Here is a 17,264-nt window from a genome sequence, read left to right as displayed (position 1 = left end):
ATGGGGTCCCTGGGGCCCCTCCTAGCCCCCCCCCCATCTTTTTCAGCCCCCTCTTCCCTCCCCTCCTACCGTCAGGGATGAATTCCGGGATGGTGTAGAGGACAACCAGGTAATCACTGACTACAGGTGGGGAAAACACAGCAAAAATCTCCTGAGGCCCTGAGCTTTCAAGACCTGAAACTGAGCAGGTCCCCAGCTCCCCAACCCCTCCCCAAACCCTCCAACAGTTTCCCATTTGGGCCCATTCATCTTTAGAATTTCTTTATGTGAATAATAAAAAGACACTTCCTCTGAGAGGATACAGTCCTGTTAGGGCAGAGGACTTGCCTCCCTCCTCGGACTCCTTGGCTGGGGAGCACCAGGCACAGCCTCAACAGCTGTACACGGCAGCCCTATTCTCACTTCATCAAATCAAATCAAATCTCCTCACTGTGAGCCGCAAGGCCCTTCCAGCTCTGGCGTCTGCCCACATCTCCAATCTCCCTCCTCCCCTTTCCCCTCTGTTCTAGTCTCACTGACTTCCTCTCAGGCTCTTCAGCCCAGATGGCCTGTTCTCCACCACTGCCCCTTACCTAGCAGTGGCACGAGCAACGTTCCCTTCCAGCTGTCTGCTGGGCACAGATCCCAAAGGATGGGCCCGCAGTTCACACTCCGAGCTCCTGCCCCTTCCTGCTCAGCCCCCCTGCCCCATGGCGCCCCATTTACCCAGGTCATAGCTGACCACCTGGAAATACTTCCTGGTGGAGGGGTCTTCGATCTCCACCAGCAGCAGTAGATTGTAGTCACCAGCAATGAATACGGCCCAGGTTATGGAGCAGTTGACAACTGGTAGGGAAGGCAGAAGTCCAGAGCAGCCCCCAGATCCCGTCCTTCTCCATGGTCTCTGTGACTGCCACATCTATCCCAGTGACTCTCCACCCATCCCCAAGAAATTGCCCATCCTGTCCTATGACCTCTCCCACCCTTCCCTGCTCTCCCACACCTTCGATTCCCCCTCAACCCCCCCAAACCCACCCCACCCCCTGCCCACTGCAGACCCATCTGGGAGCTGGGTACCTAGTATCCCATTGCACACGGACCGCTGCCTGGGCAGCAACTCGAAGGACACGCGGCCATCTGCAGAGCAGGGTAGGTCAAAGCTCAGGCCCTTCCCAGCCTGTCTGGCACCCCACCACACCAGCTCTCCAATTATGCCTGTGCCTCCTTCTTAGTCCCAGGATTCCCTGGGGCAGCTCTCATCCAACTGGCCTTTCAGTCATTCACAACTGGCCTATCAGAATATGTCTGCCAGGCTTCCCTGGTGGCGCACTGGTTAAGAATCCACCTGCCAATGCAGGGGACACGGGTTCGATCCCTGGTCTGGGAAGATCCCACATGCCGCGGGAGCAACTAAGCCTGTGCACCACAACTACTGAGCCTGTGCTCTAGAGCCCACGAGCCGCAACTACTGAGCCTGCGTGCTGCAACTGCTGAAGCCCATGCTCCACAACAAAAGAAGCCACTGCAATGAGAAGCCCACACACTGCAACGAAGAGTAGCCCCACTCGCTGCAACTAGAGAAAACCCGCACGCAGGAACGAAGACCCAACGCAGCCAAGAACAAATAAATGAATAAATTCTTTTTTTTTTTTTTTTTGCGGTACGCGGGCCTCTCACTGTTGTGGCCTCTCCCGTTGCGGAGCCCAGGCTCCAGACGCGCAGGCTCAGCAGCTCCGCGGTATGTGAGATCCTCCCGGACCGGGCCAACGAACCCGTGTCCCCTGCTTCTGCAGGCGGACTCCCAACCACTGCACCACCAGGGAAGCCCTAAATAAATTCTTTAAAAAAGTTAAGAAAAAGAGAATATGTCTGTCTCTGGTCACAGTAATTGGCTCAGGTCTGAGCATGTGACCCAGAATGGGCCAATCAGAGTGCACCCTGGGATTTGTGCTACAGCCAGTGGGGAAGAGTCCACTCTCACTCTCTCGGGGTGACTCAGACTGGTGGGAGATGTGAGCCCCAAGTTCCTGGAGGCCATCTCTAACCCTCGTGAGGGGAGTATCTATCTGAACATGAAGCCAAATCTCAGGGCTAACAATGATAAACCCTTGAATAGTACCATGTCCCTAGCACTCTCCTAAGACCCTATATATGTCTATTTAATTTTTATATCGACACGATGAGGCAGGTACTAGTTAGTACTATCAGCCCCATTTTGCAAATGAGGATATGAGACCAAAAAGAGAGGTTAAGTCACCTATCCAAAGCCGCCAGTGACTTGAGTTGGTGTGTTAGAGCAGTCTCTCTCCAGAGCCCGTGCTATAATCCCTATGCTATACTACCTTGCCAAGAGACAGAGTCCTGAGGATACACCCTGTAAGCCCCTGGATGCAGCTGTGCCTGTCATTGGATCCTGGTCTTTTCATGTATATGTCTACACATTTTTTATGCTTAGACGATTTTTAAAAAAATTTTTGGCCATACCACGCAGTATGTGAGGATCTTATTTCCCCAACCAGAGATCGAACCTGCACCCCCTGCAGTGGGAGCCCAGAGTCTTAACCACTGGACTGCCAGGGAAGTCCCTGCTTAAGTGATTTTTGAATTGGGCTTCTACCCTTTGAAACCAAACACATTGTAAAAGATACATAACACACCCCAAGCCCTGCCCCTACAAAGGCGTAAACCCATATCGACTCACAGGGAGAACCTCCAGCCTGGGACCCCTCCTGAAGGACTATGGTGAGGGGTGAGGGCCTGGGGCCAGAATTCTTAGAAGTGAGAGGGTACGGAGGTACCAGGTACCAACCTTACCCGTGATGGTCCCAAAGTGGACGTAACCTTCATGCTTGCCGGTGGTGAGGGCCATGACATACTCGGAGCCATTGCTATGGAAATGCACAGGGCACAACTTCTTGATGCACTCGTTAGCCAGGACACGGACCCATCTCTCTGTGGGGGCCAGCATAGACATTTGAGCCTGGCACCTGGGCCCCCATCCACATTTTCCAGGCCTTAATGAGCCCGTTATCTGTCTTCTCCCACTGCAGTGACTGTTCAGTGTGGCGTCTGAGGGGCCCTTGGTATAGGGCCCCAGCTGCCTTTGAGAAAATCCCCCCACCCCCGCTCACACTCTGCCCACAAGGTTCAGATTGGGCTGACCCCACTCTTCTATTCCCCTGGCCAGAGGATGGATTCTGAGCTGGGCATGTGACCAAGCTGGGCAAATCAGAGACAGTTCCCAGCCTGCAACCACTAACAAAGAGGTATTCTTTCCTGCCCCCCACCTCCACCCCCGGCATAAAAGCCTGCCGTTGCTGGATGGAGTGGGGGCAGTACCACAAAGACGGGCCTAACAGCTGCAGTGAGCCCCTAGATCCAGCTGTGCCTGAAAACAACATGCTATCTGAGCCAATAAACACCCGTCTCTGACTTAAATCTCTTTTAACTTGGTCCTTCCCACTGTCCAAGTGCCCTAAGAAAGAAAGGGAGAAAAATAAAGCTGTTGGGAACACTCACTACCTAATGGGATATGGGTTACAGTACAAGTTTCTGTGACTCTATAAGTTGACATCTTTCATTGAGATTGGGCAGGGGCAGAAGGTGAGAAGAACTAGGGCTTTGGTATCATTTAACAGATGAGGCTGAATCAAAAGTCTCTCTTTTTCCTCTCTGATCAATCTCCCTCACGGCACTGCCTCTCCAACGGCCCATCTCTGTTTCTCTCTTTGTATGTCTTTTATCTGACTCTCTGCCACTCCCCAACCCCACACATTTCTCGCTTGTATGCATCTCTCTCCGGTTTGTCTTTCTCTCTCTGCACGTGTGTGTGAGAGCGCGTGCACCCTTGTGTCTTGCTCTCTGCTCCCTCCCTTCACTCTCACACCTCTCTCTGCCCTTAGTCGGTTCACAACTCCTGGGAAGGTCTGGATGAAAGCCTCACCCCAGCATATAGAGGGTAGGAGGAGGCCCCTGCAGGGTGGCAGCGATGCTTCAGGAGCTTGGGAAGTCCCTCCGACATCCCCCTCCCCGCTCACGGCAGTTCCATTCCCAGGCGTCTCCAGTGAGGGATTCACTGAGGCGCCCTCCCTGGGGCTCCAACAGGCAGGTCCCCTTGCCTAAGATGCCAAGGACACACGGGTATGTGATCCGGCCAGGGCCCCCTCACCGCTGCCACGGTTGCTTTCATGGAGTGTGGTATAGGTGCCCGTGAAATAGTAGATGAGCTGGTTCTGCCGAATGAAGAGGGTGCTCTCGGTGGCGATGGCATCATAGATGGTAGCAGTGAAGCTGGTCGGGGGGCAGTAGAAGGAGCCTACCCAGCAACTGTCAATGCTCAACTGCAAGGGAGTAGAGCCAGTGGTGAGCAGGTGGCCTTGGTCTCAGCCCCTGTGTCCTCCCTTGCCTCGAGGCACCAGCTCTGACAACTGCTTGGAATGAACACATGCGGCTGCCCCCAGGGTCCCCTCCCTGCTCACGCTGCAGCAGCATCTTGGTGGCCAAACTTCCCCAACAAACTTCCCCTGCAAGCAGGTGACCCAGGCCAGAGCCAGTTGGGGCTTTCTGTGCTCCCTAGAGTTGGGCAGTACACGGCATACTCAACAGTGCTCAGCAGTCCCGATTCCCCAGGCCACAGTCAGGGCTGTACTCATGTGGATCCAAAAGATTCTAAGTTTGCCCAAGGCACAATTTTAATAGTCCTATTCTATCTTGAACACAATTGGCTGTCAGGCTGACACCATCTGAACTTATGACCAATCACCAGCACTGGCAATATCACTAACAGTGGGAAAGCACCACCAATGAAGGGCCTAAAAGATTGAGTCTACCCAGGATCGAACTGGGCCCCCTGCAGTGGAAGCATGGAGTCCTAACCACTGGACCGCCAGGGAATTCCCTGGTTTTTTTTTTTTTTTTTTTGCGGTACGCGGGCCTCTCACTGTTGTGGCCTCTCCTGTTGCGGAGCACAGGCTCCGGATGCACAGGCTCAGCGGCCATGGCTCACGGGCCCAGCCGCTCTGCGGCATGTGGGATCTTCCCGGACCGGGGCACGAACCCGTGTCCCCTGCATCGGCAGGCGGACTCTCAACCACTGCGCCACCAGGGAAGCCCTCTTTTTTTTTTTTTGAGTCTAAGTTTAACCAAGCTTCTAGAGCTCACTACCAGTTTATAGGCAATATAGGGTGTTATGGACAGAATTTATATGTTGAAGCCCTAGCCCCCATCATGACTGTATTTGGGTCTTTAAGGAGATAATTAAGGTTCAACAAGGTCATAAGCGTGGGGCCCTAATCCTATCGGACTGGTGTCCTTATAAAAAGAGAAAGAGACACCTGAGATCTCTCTCTCCACTCATGCCCACAGAGAAAAGGCCATGTGAGGACACAGTGAGAAGGTACTTTCTGCAAGCCCAGGAGAGAAACCAACCCTGCTGACACCTTGATCTTGGACTTCCAGCCTCCAGAACTATGAGAATATAAATTTCTGTTGTTTAAGCCACCCAGTCTATGGTATTTTATTACGGCGGCCTGAGCAGACTAATACATAGGGTCAGAGGAACAAGCTGTAATCGATTTTGTGAAGAAGCAAACAGCCAAATTCTATGGGACAAAAGGCCTGGTTTCTTAAATTGCCTGAAAAAATGTAGGGTATTAAAAGACGTAACAACCAAATGCAACGTGTGGGTCCTGATTCAAACAAACCAACTGTAAAACACATTTTTAGATCATTGGGGAAAATTGACTATGACTGGGTTAGATGCTATTAAGGGGTTACTGTTAATTTTGCTGGGCATTATAATGGCATTGTAGTTTTATTTCTTAAAAGTTCTCATGTGGGGCTTCCCTGGTGGCGCAGTGGTTGAGAGTCCGCCTGCCGATGCAGGGGACACGGGTTCGTGCCCCGGTCTGGGAAGATCCCACATGCCGCAGAGCGGCTGTGTCCGTGAGCGTCTGGAGCCTGTGCTCCGCAACGGGAGAGGCCACAACAGTGAGAAGCCCCAAAAAAAGTTCTCATGTGTTAGAGATACTTCCTCAGTTATTTCCAGAATTTACAGGTGAATGGTATGATGGCTGGAATTTTCTTTAAAATATTCCAGGAAAAAAAAAATAGTGGGATTAAAAAAAAAGGCAAAATGTTAATTATTGAAGCTGGGTTCATTATACAATTCTCTACTTCTGTGTTTGATTGAAATTGTCCACTGAAAAGTGGACTTTTTCACTAACTTTTCCAATAAAAAGCATATATCAAAGTAACACTCTAAGTTCTGATGCTGAGGGAAATTTCATCAAGTTAAGGGTAACAAGTACATTCTCACTTCCCTACCCTATTCAGCACATAAGAGATTTCTACAGACTACAGACATTGTTGCTGTGCCCGGTGAAACTAACCTGTACCCTCTCAATGTGTCAGTTTGATTGGTTGTCATACTTCATCTATTGCCCTGTTAATATTTAAAGTGCTGCCTCTGTTTTCTGGAAGAAATACTTGGAAATTTTCTTTGTTAAACCAGAAAAGGATCATCACATCTCCCTTCTCCCACATACGTGAGAAAGAGAAAAGCTGTGAGTCAGTTGGATTTCTTATTTGAGCAGAGCTTGAGAGTTCTGACTCATTTAACTCAAAAAGCAGCATGGTGGGTGTCTCTGGCCACAGTGATTGAGTCAAGGTGAGCAAATGGTGAGTCACACCAAGTGGAAGGAATCTTGGGATTTGGGGGTTAGAGGGTAATGGGAAAGATCTTTCCCACTGGATGTGGGCCTGAGATGCAGCCTTTGCAATTCCAAGGACAGAGATGTTTGAGCATAAAGTCAATACAGAGGAACCAGGTCCGAGAAATGGAGAGAGAGCAATTCAGTCTTGGTGACATTGTTTGAAATCCCGGGTCAAGCCGGACCTGACGTCCTGAATTTTTTGGTTACACTTACAAATTTCCTCTTCCATTTTTGGCAGGTGGCTAGTTGGGCTCCCAAATCCCTTTCTCCCATATTCTTTGGTAACTGAGTTTTAGCAGGGTATGTGCCACCCAGACAGAAATTATACTCCCCAGCCTCCTTTGCAGTTGGATGTAGCCAAGCAACTAATTCCTCAGTAATGGAATGTGAGTGGAAGTGAAACTTGCTTAAGAAAAAATAGCTTGCCCTTCATTTCTGCTCCTTCTCCTTCCCAATTGGCTGGAATATGGATGTAGGCATGACCCAGCTCTGATCACACTGATGAGATCAACACCTGGGGCCTAGAGGATGGTGAAGAAGGAAAATAGAAGGGACTGAGGTTTCTCACTTCTGAACTGTTCGGGGAATGAGCCACAGTGACTATTTAAGCTATTTTCTCTCAGGAGTCTCTCTGTTACAGGTTTTTTTTCTTTTTTTTCTTTTTGGCCACGCAGCTTGCAGGATGTTCCCTGACCAGGGATTGAACCCAGGCCATGGCACTGAAAGCCCAGAATCCAAACCACTAGGCTACCAGGGGACTCCTGTTACAGCATCTAAACCTGACCAACTCAGGGCCGAAGAGAGCCGCGTAGGGGGAGGATTCCTATGGGACCCTAGGGGCCGTCTAGAAGGGAGTGGTGAGGTGAAACAAGAGGAAGGAAAACAGAGAGGAGACAACAATACGGGAAAAAATCCCTATGATTAAAGAATGAGTATAAGTAGGCTTCGATTTTGGAGCGATGGAAACTTTTTGGAAACACGAGTTGGTGGTTGCCCAGTATCAATGTACTCAATGGTACTAAATGGTTCACTTTAAAGTGGTGAATTTTAGGGACTTCCCTGGCGGTCCAGTGGTTGGGACTTCGCCTTCCAGTGCAGGGGGTGTGGGTTCGATCCCTGGTCGGGGAGCTGGGATCCCACGTGCCTCGAGGCCAAAGGGCCAGGGCATGGAACAGAGGCAGTGTTGTAGCAAATTCAATAGAGAGTTTAAAAAAATGGTCCACATCAAAAAAATCTTAAAAAAAAAAGTGGTGAATTTTATGAGTTTCATCTTGATAAATTAAAAAGAGAAAAAAAAGAACAAGGATGACTGAAGTTCAAATTGCACTTTTCATTCTCGTGACATAAACCCCCTTCTCTGTCCTCCAAATCTCTTCAGCAGAATCCACATCAGCCACGTATTTCCTGTGGGTGTGTTTGGGTCAGGAGCGTGAAAACTGAGCAAGGTCTGGAAAGACTTGGGCCAGAACCGAGAGAGCTGACGCAGGACAGGGAGACTGTAAACGAAATGAGATCAGTAGAAGCCGGAATTCGTGGCCAGAGGGACCTGAGAGAACATTAATCCCCATGGGGTTGTGAGAAATCATGCACGGGGCTTTCAACCTTAAGGGGAGGAGGCTAAGGCAATCTTTTGGGGCTGCTGTGGGCACAATTGTTACCTTGGACACAATGAACAACCAGCATCATATCCCCCCAACCTGCGGCAGAGCTAGCCTGATTTCACTCTGGGGGAACCATCCTTTCTCTGCCTCTTGTCTCCGATGCCATCCTCACCAGGATGGATCTCATGACCTGTGCTAAGCCAGATGTCACATTCCATTCTTTTGGGACACATGACTCAAGCTGGGCCAATCAGGACAAAGCAAACAAATTTCAGGGCTTTTTTAAAAGTTATTTGGGAAACAGACGCTCCCTTTCTCTCTGCCTGGGAGTTGGGATGATATGAATCACACTGAGGATGGAGTTAATCCGGAAGAAGTGGAACCAAAAGCTGGAGTCCTCGTGTGAGCCCTGAATCGAGCCAGGCCTGCAGGCTGAGCTGTGTCTGGGCTTTGCAGTTAGGCACACCTACTAAATCCATTTCTCTGCTTGAACCAAACTGGTTTGGAGTTCTGCCTACAGCTGCAATTAATCCAAACGTGTTTGTCATTCACACCAAAAGAACCTTGCTTCAGACACTCCTTCCCTGTTCTGGGAATAATATAGGCTCACAATGATGAACTTGAAACCCTAGGGGCCAGATGTATATCGAAATTCAGAATTTTCCAGTTTAGAAGGTAAGATGGCACATATATACCATCCAAACCCCAGTGGGGTCTGGGGCAACACCCCATAATCAAACCCCTTAATATTTCTGCAGGGCAGCATCTGAATATTAACACTAAATGGAATGCATAAAGACTAAAAAAAGTAGCCTCTGTTAGCTCAGGTCGGAGTTTCTCAACAAATACATTTTAGCCCTAAACTTCTGAAAATGCCGTTTCAAAGATTTTGGATTTCAGAATTACAAATGGTGGACCTATAAGTAATGATAGCTTTGATGCACGTGGTGCTCATTCTGTGTCCGGCTGACGTTAATTTATACCATCTTCGCAATGATTCTGTGAGGTAAATATAAGTATTGTTCCCATTTTACAGATGGGGAATCTGAGGCCCAGGTAACGTGACTTGCCCAACATCACACAGCCAGGAGGTGGCAGAACCAGAACCTGAACCCAGGCTGTCTGGTTGCGGTCTGATGTCTTTCATTCATGCTATTTGCCTCTCATTGGTGGTAGGTCTTTGGGGACCTTTCTCTGGTCCCAGGCCCCCCCCACCATTTTAGGAGCTGAGGCCCAGACCACCATCTGCCCTACATCAACTCACCTCCACGAGAAAGAAGTCCTTGAAGTTTGTGTCAGTCAGCAGGATGGCCTTCTCCTCAGGGATGCCGCCCAGGATGAACACAGGTGCCTGGTCCACAGTGTACCACAAGGGCCTCGACGGGACATTCACAAAGTACCGGGGTATCAGATTGAAGAGCTGAGGGGCAGGGGCAGGAGGGCTGCTCAACACGCCCCTCCCTTCCCTCTCCCACGGTTCCGTCTATTTGCCCCATCGCCTCTCTGATCTCATCCCCCAGCACTCTCCCACTCACCCACTCTCTCCCGGCCACATGGGTCTCCCGCTCCTCAGAGCCTTTGTGAAGACTGTTCCCTCTGTATCCCCTGGTAGCCACGTGATTCCCTTTACTCAAATGCCAAGCTTCTCAATTACGCCTTTTTTTTGGCCACGCTACGTGGCTTGTGGGGTCTTGTGGGATCTTATTTCCCCAACCAGGGATCGAACCTGGGCCCTCCGAAGTGAAGGCAGAGTCCTACCCACTGGACTGCTGGGGAATTCCCACCAGTTATGCCTTTCTTGAGCATTCCATTAAACACTGCCGTCCCGTCCTGCACAGACCCAGTTCCCCTCACTCTGAATTCTCTCCAGAGCACTAACTACCTTTTAACCTGCTACAGAATTTACCTGATTTCATGTGTACTGGTTTGCTGTCTGTCTCTCCCACTAGAATGTCAGCCCTAAGAGAGGACAGGGGTTTGGGTCTGTGTGTTCACTGTTATGTTCCCATGGCACACCGTGTGCTCAGGAAGTGCCTGCTGAATGAATGAATGCACTGTGGTTAAGAATATGGGTGCAGGAGTCAGGCAGACACAGTCTCAAGTCTCGTTCCATGTGTACATGCCGAGAGCCTGTGGGCAAATGGCTCCACCCTTTTGGGGCCTCAGTTTTCTCCTCTTTAAAATGGGTATGTGAGAGTACCTTCCCTCACAGGTCACTGTCAAGACCTAATGTGATTGTGCATTTAGCAGGGCACGTCGCCAGGGGGCCAGCACACAGTAAATGCTCTGTAAATGGAATCTGCCACTCGTTTGGGAAGTAATCAGGGCCCCAGCCTACTGTCTTTAACCCCCTCTTCTACCCTTCCCACCATCCGGGCCCCCCTCACCTCATTTCCCACAGTGAATTGGAGTGTGTTGTCTCGCTGTCTCTCCAGGAAGCCATTGATATTCACCCGAAACCTGGAGGTGGGTGTGGGGCATGCATTCCAGCTCCTGCCACAGCTCACTGCCACCTCCCTGTCCTGTTCCCTCCCTTTGGGCTCCTCCTGTCTTCCTTGGGGATCTGGGGAGTAGGAAGCCCTTCCCAGAGACAACCCCCCGCCCCAGGTTTGGGAAAGGGTACCTTTTATTGGGAATGAAGGGCCCCAGGCCGTTGCTGCTAACATCCACGCGCATGACCACGCTGCCGTTCTTGATGGGCATGGGTGTGTACCAGCTCATGAGACACACTTCCTCTGCATTACACCTCTCTGCTGGCAGGCAGGGGGTACTGAGGCTGCTGGGGCCTTCCAGTAGCAAGTTCCCCAGGCCACAGACCACTGGGATCCCCCTGCAACTCCCCACGCCTCCCCTCAGCCATGGACCCCACTGGGGCCTCTGTGTGGTCCCATCTAGGCCAAGGAACCTGCTGAGGCCTCCCCGGGCCCCCCTCCAGGTCAGACACCTCTGTGAGGCCCCCAACAAACCCCCATGCCCACCAGGTCATAGGCCCCTTTGACGGTCCCAGCCTCCCCTCAAGGTCATGAACCCTGTTGAGGTCCCTGGCAATGCCCCCACGTGCCCGCCATGCTGTGACCCCTCCAGGAGCCCTCCAGGCCCACCTTTGCTGCGGAAGGGGGCTGCCTCCATCTGGATCTGTAGCTGCTCTATCTTCCAGCGATGGAAGTTGACTGGGGACTGGAAGGTGACCAGCACCACCGGCTTCAGCCCCGTCAGGTGGCCCTTGCGGACCAGGGCCTCAGAGGACTGAGGGCGAGATGGCCCCACACGTGTGTCCTTAAGATAGCCTGTGGGTCCCACTGCCTTGACCCTACCTTTACTAGCCTGTCTTCTTCCTGGGGCTGGGTCAGGAGAGCAGACTCTCCACTGAGGGAAGGTCAGAGAACATGGTCTAGGTTTGGGGCTGGGGCAGGGGATGGGCCAGGCTAGGAGATGGGCAGAAGTGCTTTGGGCTGTGGAGGGAGTCAGGAGGTCTTCCTGGAGGAGGCGAGTCCAGAGCAAGGTCCTCAGACAGAATTTGGATGTAGGGAATGCATGGGGAAAAAACAGCATGGGATAAGCAAAAACGTAAAGGTGGGAGTGCCTGGCACCTAAAATACTAGCAGCCTCTTCCCTCACTTCAGGGATTTCAAGTCTCATTCTTGAGGCTTCTACCCCACCCCCTACCCAGAGAAATTAGAGTCTCTGCCATCGCCACCAGGTTTGTGGGCTGGGGCCTGGGGCTGAGGGTGGGATGGGGCAGTTAGACAGAAAGGAACTGGGGAAGAGGGTGACGGGGCAGCCAGGGACAACCTCCCAGAGATGCCAGGATCCTGGCTGGGCTAAGAAGGGAGGGCAGGGCTTGAGCGGAGATGGAAGGAGAAAATAGGTGTTCTAGGGTATAGAACAGCATTAATTTTTGGGGGGGCCACACCGTGCAGCATGCAGGATCTTAGTTCCCCAACCAGGGATTGAACCCGTGCCCCCCGCACTGGGAGGGCCCACTGGACCACCAGGGAAGTCCCTAGAATAGCACTAGCAAAGGCTTGGAGGCATCCCCAAGAGACAGCTGTGCTCAAGCCACTGTGGGCAGGGGTGTGGGGGCAGCTGTGAGATGCGAGTGGGAGATTTAATGGGTCTGACCCCTTTTGCACAGGCCTTCATCCTGAGGAATGCCTAGGCCGGGGCCCTTTCAATCCTGCCCCCTACACCGGCCCCAGCCCTGCCTCAGGGTTTCCAATCACAGGGTAGCAGGTGCTGGTGGGCCTCCTCACCATCAGGGCTACAGTGGCCATGACCACCCTGGTGCTGTCCACCCTCAACTCCTGCCCGGACTGAGCTCCTTGCTGCTGCCCTGCCCCTCATTCAGCCTGTGAACACCTGAGTCTCATCACATCTGTCCTCTGCTCAGAACCTTCTCATGGCTCCACCTCCCTCAGGGGGAAAGCCAGGTCCTTAATATCTCCTCCCACTCTCCCCCTCGCTCACTCTCCTCCAGCCACACAGGCCTCTGGTCGGTTCCCCATACACACTGGCTTCCGTCCTGGCTGTTCCCTCAGCCCAGATGTTTTCCCCAGTTCTCCGCATGTGTGTCCCTTTTCATCATTCCAGTCTCTGCTCAAGCTTTTCAGAGACCTTCCCCAACCACCCCAGCTAACACCCTCCTTTCTGACATATCACCTCATTTTATTTTCATCTTTGCACTGATTACTGTAATAAATTATTTTATGTATTTACTTGCCAATTGTCTGTTTCCCTGGTGGGCTGCATCCAGAAGAAAAACCTGGCCACGTTGTTTATCATTGTACTGCCTTCCCCACCCCGTTGTGAAAAAAAAAAAAAAAAAGAGGATCTGACTCAGAGCAGGTGTGGCATGAACAGATATAGGAATTCACAGATAAGGAGAGAAGGCTCATGGAGTAAACTCTCTGCCCAGGGTCACACTCTAGAAACTTGCTGCTAGCATTCACTGAGCCCTGTCTATGAACCAGGCACTGTGCTAAGTGCTTCACGCTTATTTAAGCATTTTATGAAGTGGGTATGATCATTATTGGACCCTTGTTAAGGATGAGGAAACTTTGGTACAGAGAAGTTAAGTAACTTGCCTGAGATCACACAGCTATTATGTAGCAGAGCTGGGATTTGAAGCCAGGCAGCCTGGCTCCACAGCCCAAAGGATTCACTATCATGCTATACTTCCTCCAAGTAATGTTAGCTAATGGCAGATTCAAACCCAGGTCTGTAGCCTCCAGAACTTCAGTTCTAGACCACAACATTCTACTGTCCTCAGAAAGCTTACTTGAGCCAAAACAGTCTTAAAGAAGAACAAAGTTGGAGGACTCAAACTTCCCAATTTGAAAACTTAATACAAAACTACAGTGATCAAGACGGTGTCGTACTGGCATATGGATAGACATATAGAGCAACAGAATAGAATTATACCCAGAAATAAACCCTTATATTTATGGTCAATTGATTTTTGACAAGGGTGCCAAGACAATTCAATGAGGAAAGAATAATCTTTTCAACAAATTGTACTGGCATAACTGGATATTCACATGTAAAAGTTGGACCCCTACCTCACACCATATACAAAAACTGACTCAAAATGGATCATAGGCCTACACGTAAGAGCTAAAACAAACAAACAACTCTTAGAAGAAAACATGGAAGTAAATTTTCATGACTTTGGTTAGGTAAAGCCTTTTTAGACAACACCAAAAGCACCAGCAACAAGTGAAAAAAAATGATAAATTGGACTTTATCAAAATTAAAAACTTTGGTGCTATTGTATGATATGTGAATTATATCTCAATAAACATAAAGCTTTTGTGTTTTAAAGGACATCATCAAGATAGTGAAAAGACATGGGATGTGAAAAATATTTACAAATTATATATCTGATAAGGAACTAGTATCCAGTATATAAAAAGAAATTTTACAATGCAACAGTAGAAAGACAAATAACCCAGTTTTTAAATGGGCAAAGGAGCTGAATAGACGTTTCTCCAAAGAAGATAAATGGCCAATGAGCATATGAAAAGATGTTCAACATCATTAGTTACGAGGCAAATGCAAGTCAAAACCACACTGAGATACCATTTCACACATACTAGATACTAGACATACTAGATGGCTATAATCAAAAAGATGAACAAGAGCAAGTGAGGATATAGAAAAACTGGACCCATCATACATTGTTGATGGGAATATAAAATGATGTGTAGCTGCTTTGGAGAACAGGCTGGCAGTTCCTCAGAAGAGAAACAGAGTTAACATATGACCCAGCAATTCCTTTCCTAGGTATATAGTGAAGAGAACTGAAAACAGATGTTTACACAAAAACTTGTACAGACATGTTCATAGCAGCATTATTCGTAATATCCCCACTCAAAAGTGGAAATAACCCAAATGTCCATCAATTAATGAATGGATAAGCAAAATGTAGCACATCCATACAACTGAGTATTATTACTCAGCCATAAAAAGGAAATACTAATGCATGCTACAACATGGATAAGCCTTGAGAAGTCAGATACAAAAGCCCACATATTGTATGATTCCATTCTTTTTTTTTGCGGTACGCGGGCCTCTCACTGTTGTGACCTCTCCCGCTGCGGAGCACAGGCTCCGGACGCGCAGGCTCAGCGGCCATGGCTCACGGGCCTAGCCACTCTGCGGCATGTGGGATCTTCCCAGACCGGGGCACGAACCCGTGTCCCCTGCATCGGCAGGCAGACTCTCAACCACTGCACCACCAGGGAAGCCCCTGATTCCATTGTTTATATGAAATGTCCAGAATAAGCAAATTCATAGGGGCAAAAAGTAGATTAGTGGTCTCCAGGGGCTGGAGGGATAGGGGTACAGGGTTTCCTCTTGAGGTGATAAAAATGTGCTGGAACAAGATAGTGGTGATGGTTGCACAACTTTGTAAATATACAAAAAACTATTGAACTGTATCCCACAGCTTGCAGGATCTTACTTCCCCAACCAGGTAGCACAGGCTCCAGACGTGCAGGCTCAGCAGCCATGGTTCATGGGCCCAGCCGCTCCGCGGCATGTGGGATCTTCCCGGACCGGGGCACAAACCCGTGTCCCCTGCATCGGCAGGCGGACTCTCAACTACTGCGCCACCAGGGAAGCCCCCCGAACTGTATATTTTAAAATAGTGCATTTATGGTATGTGAATTATATCTCAATTTTTTTTTTTTTTTGCAGTGCGAGGGCCTCTCACTGTTGTGGCCTCTCCCATTGCGGAGCACAGGCTCCGGACGCGCAGGCTCAGCGGCCATGGCTCACGGGCCCAGCCGCTCCGCGGCATGTGGGGTCTTCCCGGACCGGGGCACAAACCCGTGTCCCCTGCATCGGCAGGCGGACTCTCAACTACTGCGCCACCAGGGAAGCCCTGGATCTCAATTTTCGAAAAATATTTTCTTCACTTTATTGAGGAAAGTGTTTTGTTGCTGTTATTTTGTTGTGTTTGGCCGCGATGTAGGGCATGCGAGATCTTAGTTCCCGGACCAGGGATGGAACCCGTGTCCCCTGCATCGGCAGGCAGACTCTCAACCACTGCGCCACCAGGGAAGCCCTGTATCTCAATTTTCGAAAAATATTTTCTTCACTTTATTGAGGAAAGTGTTTTGTTGCTGTTATTTTGTTTTGTTTGGCCGCGATGTAGGGCATGCGAGATCTTAGTTCCCGGACCAGGGATGGAACCCGTGTCCCCTGCAGTGGAAGCGCGGAGTCTTAACCACTGGACCGCCAGGGAAGACCCTATACGTCAATTTTTAAAAATGGAAATAGAAAGCTTACTTGAGCGAGCACCAACTATGTGCCTCGTGGGATACTGGGAATTTTCTTGAATCTTTAAGGTCCCTAGGGTCTGGTGGTGCCACCGCTATTCAAATGTTAGAGATGGAGAAACTGAGGCCCCAACAGAATGAGCCCACCCCCTCTGCACCCACTCACCTCTCCCTTGCAGGAGTAGTTGATCTTCAGGTAGTAAGGAAAGCCCAGGTATGTCTGCAAGGAGAGGGTGGGCAAATGTCCAGAGCCCAGTGGGGTGCAGGTCCAGGACCTCTCCCGTTTGCCTGACACCAGTCCCCTCACCTCGTCCGGGTCGATGGGCGCGTCCACTAGCAGGCTGAACACTTTGTCCACTGTGTACAAGGGCTCTTGATCGACGAAACGATCGCTCGCGTCCTTCTTGCCTACTGTCTCAAAGTTGTTCAGGACAACTTGCCAGGTGCACTCCTGGGTATTCTTTATCGCCCACAACCTCCACGGTGCCAACAGCACCACCAGCAGTGCCCACAGCGCCTGCAGGACTCGGAGCCTCGGCCACGCAGGGCCAGCAGGGGACATCTCGGGGCAGTGGATAACGTGGCTTCAACCTGGAGAATGCGGAGGTCACCAGCCTGCAAGACAGTTCTTGGTAGGCGCCTTCTGAGATCCCGCCTCGCTCCGGTGCTTCGTCCAGTCCCTGCTCCTGGCCCCGCCTCTGCTCAGACGCTCCACTCCTACTTTTGCTCCTCGCTCCTCTCCTGCTCTTGCTCCTCGCTCCTCTCCTGCTCTTGCTCCAGGCTCCACCCTTGCTTTTGTTCCTGGCTCCGCCTCTGCTCCAGAACTCGGCCCTGCCCCAGGCCCTGCATCTACTACACTTCTGGACCCGCCTCTGCTACTACTCCAGGTCTCGCCCCTCCTGTTGCTCCTGGCCACGCCCCTACTCCTGGTTTCGCCCGGCCTCCTGGTCTCTCCCCTTAACCTCGCCCCACACTTCTTTCCTCTTGCCCCTGCTCTGCCTCCCACCGCTACTCTTCACTCGGTCTTGGTTTCTGTTTCTCGATTTAGCTGCGCCCCACCTATTTTCCCCAGTTCCTCTGGTCGCGAACCTGCACGTGGCTCCGCCCCCACTTCTTGCCCCGCCCCCCACTTCTCTTCGCACCGCCCCATTGTCCGTGCTCGGGCCCTGCCCAGGTACAGGCTCCTGCCT

General features: G+C 50.8%; 1 protein-coding gene across 11 annotated transcripts in view; it reads right to left on the bottom strand.

The window, feature by feature from the left end:
* The window catches only part of CATSPERG (catsper channel auxiliary subunit gamma), a 27,673-nt gene extending 10,556 nt beyond the window's left edge, over positions 1 to 17,117 (bottom strand). For 7 of the 11 annotated variants that reach the window (XR_003001649.1, XM_024733752.1, XM_024733751.1 and 4 more), the window contains exons 1-10: positions 16,241 to 17,117; positions 11,395 to 11,539; positions 10,917 to 11,043; positions 10,681 to 10,753; positions 9,558 to 9,713; positions 4,148 to 4,319; positions 2,794 to 2,931; positions 1,057 to 1,116; positions 706 to 825; positions 70 to 120 (exon numbers count right to left, since the gene is read on the bottom strand). Coding sequence is in view for 10 of the 11 variants with exons in the window: in XM_024733752.1 (XP_024589520.1) it covers positions 70 to 120; positions 706 to 825; positions 1,057 to 1,116; positions 2,794 to 2,931; positions 4,148 to 4,319; positions 9,558 to 9,713; positions 10,681 to 10,753; positions 10,917 to 11,043; positions 11,395 to 11,539; positions 16,241 to 16,636 (1,438 nt within the window). In the remaining variant the exon portion in view is untranslated. The remainder of the gene's footprint in view (positions 1 to 69; positions 121 to 705; positions 826 to 1,056; positions 1,117 to 2,793; positions 2,932 to 4,147; positions 4,320 to 9,557; positions 9,714 to 10,680; positions 10,754 to 10,916; positions 11,044 to 11,394; positions 11,540 to 16,240) is intronic. The other 4 variants (XM_024733754.1, XM_024733757.1, XM_024733753.1 and 1 more) reach the window with 3 other exon arrangements.
* Positions 17,118 to 17,264: the final 147 nt, after the last annotated feature.

This window comes from Neophocaena asiaeorientalis, unplaced genomic scaffold (assembly GCF_003031525.2).
Source record: "Neophocaena asiaeorientalis asiaeorientalis breed wild unplaced genomic scaffold, Neophocaena_asiaeorientalis_V1.1 scaffold280, whole genome shotgun sequence".
Taxonomy (NCBI): Eukaryota; Metazoa; Chordata; class Mammalia; order Artiodactyla; family Phocoenidae; genus Neophocaena; species Neophocaena asiaeorientalis.
This window is presented reverse-complemented; position numbering and strand designations above follow the sequence as displayed.